This window comes from Cryptomeria japonica, chromosome 5 (genome assembly GCF_030272615.1).
Source record: "Cryptomeria japonica chromosome 5, Sugi_1.0, whole genome shotgun sequence".
Taxonomy (NCBI): domain Eukaryota; kingdom Viridiplantae; phylum Streptophyta; class Pinopsida; order Cupressales; family Cupressaceae; genus Cryptomeria; species Cryptomeria japonica.
In genome coordinates, this window is record NC_081409.1 from 642544958 (window position 1) to 642551285 (window position 6328).

The 6328-nt window shown below is 33.5% G+C and overlaps 1 protein-coding gene across 1 annotated transcript; it reads left to right on the top strand.

Annotated features, from left to right (window-relative positions):
- Positions 1–2244: 2244 nt before the first annotated feature.
- Positions 2245–3658, top strand: LOC131876012 (uncharacterized). The gene has a single exon (XM_059220768.1). The coding sequence runs from the start codon at positions 2245–2247 to the stop codon at positions 3547–3549; it is 1305 nt and encodes a 434-aa protein (XP_059076751.1). The 3' UTR covers positions 3550–3658.
- Positions 3659–6328: the final 2670 nt, after the last annotated feature.

The following is a 6328-nucleotide window of genomic DNA, read 5'->3' on the forward strand; positions in this document are numbered from 1 at the left end:
TTGAGTTTTGAAGCCAGACTCCATCCACTTAGCTGAAACAAACACTCGCCTCAAATTACCTTTTTGTTCACATAATGTTTGTAATGCAAGGAAATATGTTGCAAATTTTGTCACCCCTAGTTGAACTAGCTCCTTGCCTCCTATGAAAGAGCACATTATAGCCAAAACCCTTGTGTGATTATAAACAAATTTGGTAACCTTGTGAGCCTTCTGAAATGTTTCCTTAACCCATTCAATTTTTCCAATGTCCTCTAGGGTTAGATCAAGGCAATGTGCTGCACATGGTGTAAAAAACATGGAAGGGTATTTATCTTTCATAAGTCTCCCTACAACAACACAAGCAACAACATTATCTGTGATAAATTGAACCACATTTTGTGGCCCTACATCCATAACTACCACGTCATACATCTCAAAAAATGCATTTGTGGATTTCATCATATTAGATGCATCCACAAATTTCAGAAAAATAGTGCCAATCTCACAAGAGACAAGGAAGTTACTGAGTTTTCGGTTCCTTCTGTTTGTCCAACCATCTGACATGACACTGCAACCAGTTCTAGCCCACTGTAACCGATGTTGTTTAGCAACATCTTGAACATCCTCTACTGCATCTTTCAGCATACCAACCCTCAATGACTCATAAGATGGGGTTTGAAACCCAAGTCCTACAGCTGCAATAGCATCTACCATGGGTTGCCAATATGGATTTTTGGAAGCATAGAATGCCATGTGAGAGGAGTACCAAAAATTACCAATTGCCTTCTTTGCTTGTTTAGTGATAGTTTTCCTCCATCCTGTACTCTCCAAAGTGGTTTGTGATCCTGGTGTAGTACGAGGTTGAAAAAAAGTATTAATGTTTCCTCCACCTGTGTTTGGTCCACGTGCTATAGAATTAGTGTTGACCCACATTCCCTGAAACTCCCATCTTCGTCCTCCTCCTCACCCAAATGGTTCATGCTTCCATTCATATATGGTTGGTTAATTATGTAACTGGATATGGACTTACAAATAGGTTTATAAATCACTTGTTAATCTACTCTCCTAATTTATATTTATTATTTTTTGTCTAAGATATATTATAATTTAAAAAGAATAATATTATAATTTCTTTAATATAAGAATGGAAGGACTGTAAAAACTTTAAAGGGATAGATGATGAGATTTCATTTATTTTATTTCTGTTAGATACAAATATTTTTTCTATTAGATACAAATATTATATAACACATCATTGAATAAAGTACATTGAATATTGCAGCAGAAGATACAATAAAGTTGATGAATTACTATAATATTTCAAATCAATTAATAGTTTAATAAAACTTGTGCTGAGCTATTCTAGTGAATTGCAATAAAGTTGAATGAAATACTATAATATTTCAAATCAATTAATAGTTTAATAAAACTTGTGCTAAGCTATTCTAGTGAATTTTAGAGAGGATATCATTTTAAAGAAAGTTCAAAGTTTAACGATTCATAGTTATTGTACAGTGGTTTATAAAAGAATTTTTATTAAATGTAATTTCAATCTTAAAATTTATACTAAACTTTTATTAGAAATATACATACTATTTATTTATAATGAGAAACCAAACTATTGACTATTATTAGAGATTATTTTGACAATAAAAATTTGTGTTAACGATGAATTTACTTTTTAAGTTTTAATTGACTTATAATAACTAATTAGAAAATAGAATGAATTTAATTTCAATTTTGACTTTTAAAACTCAAAAAACTTTACAAAATGATTTTTTTAAAATATAATTTCAATCTTAAAATTTATACTAAACTTTTATTAGAAATATACATACTATTGATTAGCTTGTAAATAAAGAAAGAAAGCAAACTATATCCAAAATGATAAGCAAACTAAATCCAAAACAAATAGGAAATGAATCCAGGATCGTTCCTACTTATCCCAATTGTTGTATATTCCTACACTTTCATGATTGAGATTTACGAAGAACAAGATGATAATGCAAAGAGATTTCAGAACATCTAATTATGTAACTGTAAGAGAAGCGATCTAATTGATCGTTTCTCTAAGCAGACTGGAAATGACCATTAATACAGTTTTGCATAAGAGTTCGATATGATATAGGTGCATTTTCAGACATGATGTTCTTCATGTTCATCTGATAAAATCTTTCTCAGGTCCAACCGCTAGTTTAATCAATGGTAAGAATCTGCAATCAGAAAATTAAAACCATAGGCATCACAAACTGTATATATTCTAGAATGCCTGTTTTTCTACTTCAAGTAAAACAACGTCCCCAGACCCACAGGCGGCTTATCTACGCCTCAATTCAACGTCTCCCGGTCTGGCGGCAATCGCTGTGTCTTTCTAGAATCCATTACGTCTCATTCTTGGAAACCCTAAAATGTGGGTCTCAAAGCCTATTATATATTGTCTTTAGCAAGGCCATATATCTTCAATCGTATCCCTTCTCTTCTACTGATAATCGTGAAGCTTTTTTTCTACTTCAAGTAAAACAACGTCCCCGGACCCACAGGCGGCTTATCTACGCCTCAATTCAACGTCTCCCGGTCCGGCGGCACTCGCTGTGTCTTTCTAGAATCCATTACATCTCATTCTTGGAAACCCTAAAATGTGGGTCTCAAAGCCTATTATATATGGTCTTTAGCAAGGCCATATATCTTCAATCGTATCCCTTCTCTTCTACTGATAATCGTGAAGCTTTTTTTCTACTTCAAGTAAAACAACGTTCCCGGACCCACAGGCGGCTTATCTACGCCTCAATTCAACGTCTCCCGGTCCGGCGGCAATCGCTGTGTCTTTCTAGAATCCATTACGTGTCACTCTTGAAAACCCCAAAATGTGGGTCTCAAAGCCTATTATATATGGTCTTTAGCAAGGACATATATCTTCAATATTATCCCTTCTCTTCTACTGATAATCGTGAAGCTTTAGCTCACTTCTCATTCAAGATTCTTTCTGGTAATCAATCTCAAGGACTCTCTAGTCAAGCAGCTTTGATGGAGTTGAATGCATCAGTTGGAGGTTACCACGGGGTACATCTAATGGCGAAGGCTGCTACTGCTAGAATTTCGAGGGTAACAATTGGAGCCAGATCAAAGCAGTCTGCCCTTAAAACGGCTACTGCTATTAGATCAATTCACTGTCATTATGCCACCAATTTTTCTTCTTCTTCTTCATTGTATGATGTTCTCTGTATCTCTCCTAGTGTGAGTGTGCGTGACATAAAGAGCGCATATCGTCGGATGGCTCTTAAATACCATCCTGACGTCTGCCCAGCTGCAGAGAAAGAAGAGTGTAGCAGATTATTTCTTCAAGTCCAGGAGGCTCATGAGACTTTGTCGGATCCTCTGCTCCGTCAGGATTACGATTGGACACTGCAAAACGGGATGGAAATCAACCAGCGAGGAGAAAGAATAGAGACCTGCGATTATGTGTGGGAAGGTCAGATAATGGAGTTGATAAAAAGGAGATCTGGTTATAATTCATCGTCGTGGGGCAGCAGAATGAGAAGGCGAAATGAACAAGCACCTGCCTGTTCATGATTGATTTCTTCAGTTCGGCATTGTGCTGTTGACGGTTATGTAAATTGTATACAAAACGCGGAAATGAATGAAAATTCAAACTCCACGATAAGCCCATTTTCTTGCTCAAGGTATATGTCATCTGTACAATTTCAGCCAAATTTTGGAAAAATATATCAATGTATAATAAAAGTTTCATATATTTGACCCAAAAAAATCAAACCTTATTTTAACAATTTTTTAAATTAGAAATCAAACCTTATTTTAAGGTTTAACAATTTTTTAAATTAGAAATCAAAACTTAATGTGTGAATTAAACCGATCAATTTACCGACCAAAAAATTGAGATTACTTTTACTTCACAGGGATTCGGAAACAGTGAAGTTTAACTTTTTAATATCTTTTAAATCCCTTGTATTGAAAACCACGACGACCTTTTGGACAGGTTCTCTTTTAGTTGCTATTAAAAACAGCGATGACGTTGCGCCAGTTTCTATCCAAGAGGCAATGTCTATCCTCGATGCCCGTTTGAATTTAATTAATCAGTCTCTATCCAACAGACAACTCCTATCCACTCGAGGCCAATATGATCGTAAATTGATTAATTGTTAATGGATGTACTTTCTAAGAACTAAAAGCTTATTTAAATTTAAAAATATTGTCAAAAAGATTATGATGGAGTCTTAAGAGTTTCAATTGTTAATTTTTTTTTTAAGTAGAAGAGTCTTTGTACAATATAATTGTTTTTGACTATATATCATCGCATTGTTGGCATGAAATGGTGAAATAAAAGTCTATTAATTTGAATCTAGGTACTAAACGTGAATAATTAGATCCATTGTTAAATAAGTGGATCATTTCATCTTATATTGAGAATAATAATGAAAGGGATGGTGTAAATTAGGATGAGTTTATACACAAAACAATCTAAAACATTAATTTTATGACCATGTCAAAAGTAAGGTGTGCATATTTACCCTGTACATTTTATCTCCACTATAGTATTTATGCACAAAATACATGAATCACGTATATTGAAATTAGATTTACAATAAATTTTAAAATAGACATATTTAGATATGATGCAATTAAAATGCCTCACAATTTATTCATTGAATATTTATAACAATATATTCATATTTGTACACATAGTCATTAGTACTAAAAAAGACATATTTATGTCATAAATAATAATCATATTTACCATGTACAACTTGAGTTGACCTCTGTTATGGAAGAGAGGTTACAAGTTCAAATTCCACAAAGGGTTAGGGTATGTACACTTTATCGGCTTTGAACCATTACCCATTAAAAAAGATATATTATAATCACTATATTTTTATTGCAAATTCTTCTACTTTAGATATACATATGTAATGTCCCTTTTTGAGACACTTAACTTTTGCCTTCAAATTTATAGATTAAGACTTCAAATATACCCAAGAACCATTAGCTTTTAAAGGAATATATAAATTGATGTAGAATTCTATTATACACATTTGTTTTATTTAAAGAACAATTCTAACTGGACTGCTTAACAATAGTCCTGATTACGGAACACATATTTATAGAAAAGGGTATTATGTCAGGAATAATGATGTCATGTCCTTGATATTGATTTGATTACTAATCTGAAAATGGGAGATTGACAAATAGATGTGATTCGCTTTTTCTAAACTATTACTTTAAGATCATGTGTTTGAATATATAAGAGGTTGTGCCTCAATCCAAAAGTTGTTTCAGATTATAACCTTATGCTCTTGCTGAGTTCTCTTGGCATTGTATTCTAATATTGACTTTGAATTTATGCATACTATAGCCTTGTAATTGGGAACAGCTTAAACCACACACATTAAGCTTACACTTTTAGGTTTAAAAATGTTAAACATTCTGAGTTGACTGACATTTTCTAAGCTTAATATGGTGCTTAATGTGTGTGGTCACACTAAGAATACAATTTTAGACTTAAAAGTGTTAAACACTCAGAATTGACTAACATTCTCTAGACTTAATATGTTGCTTAATATATGTAATTTAAAGCTAGCCTTATAATTAGTGAGCTATATGCCACCCTTCCCTTTCTGATTCCCAACTTTTAAGAGCACTTCCAATCTGAATTTATATATACAAAACAAAATAATCCCCATGAAGGGATGAAGAGTCACAACTTTAAAAAGGTATACAACTTCTCATAAATGAAAGCGTCCTTCCTTGACTAATCGCTGCTCCTTCAAAACCAATCGATGGTTTCCTAATATTGTTTGTAAATACATGTATCCCTTCTAGGAATCACTGCCCATGACAATAAAGAAGTCGCTACCTTAAATGATGAAATCACGTTATGACTACTTAAATTGAAATCTTTATACACTCCATTGGTTATGTGTCTTAGGCTTAACGAAAATGGATCTACAAAATTTGAGTATATCATCACGCACCAATGATAGGTTTTTTCGTTTGATTTATACATATTATTACTGTGACCATGAACAATAATCCTATTTTTTCTTTACGTATTCCATTCCCATTGGCTTGTCTTGTAGTTGATGCACGCAGTGATCGATTGTGGAGAACTGGATGCTTAGTTGTAGCATCTACCTCAATGAATTTGTATATGCTCATGGGCTTTTCTCAAATGTACATAATATGCCTGTGACAATCCTATGGATGAATCTGCCCTCCCAGCTGTAAAGTACCCTGTAGGTCCAAGACTTTGGCCCCAGTCCCTGTCCAAAAGCTTGAATGATGAATTTTTGCTCTTCAAGCTCCGTGACTTTGATTTGGGTGTATGTTATTAGTT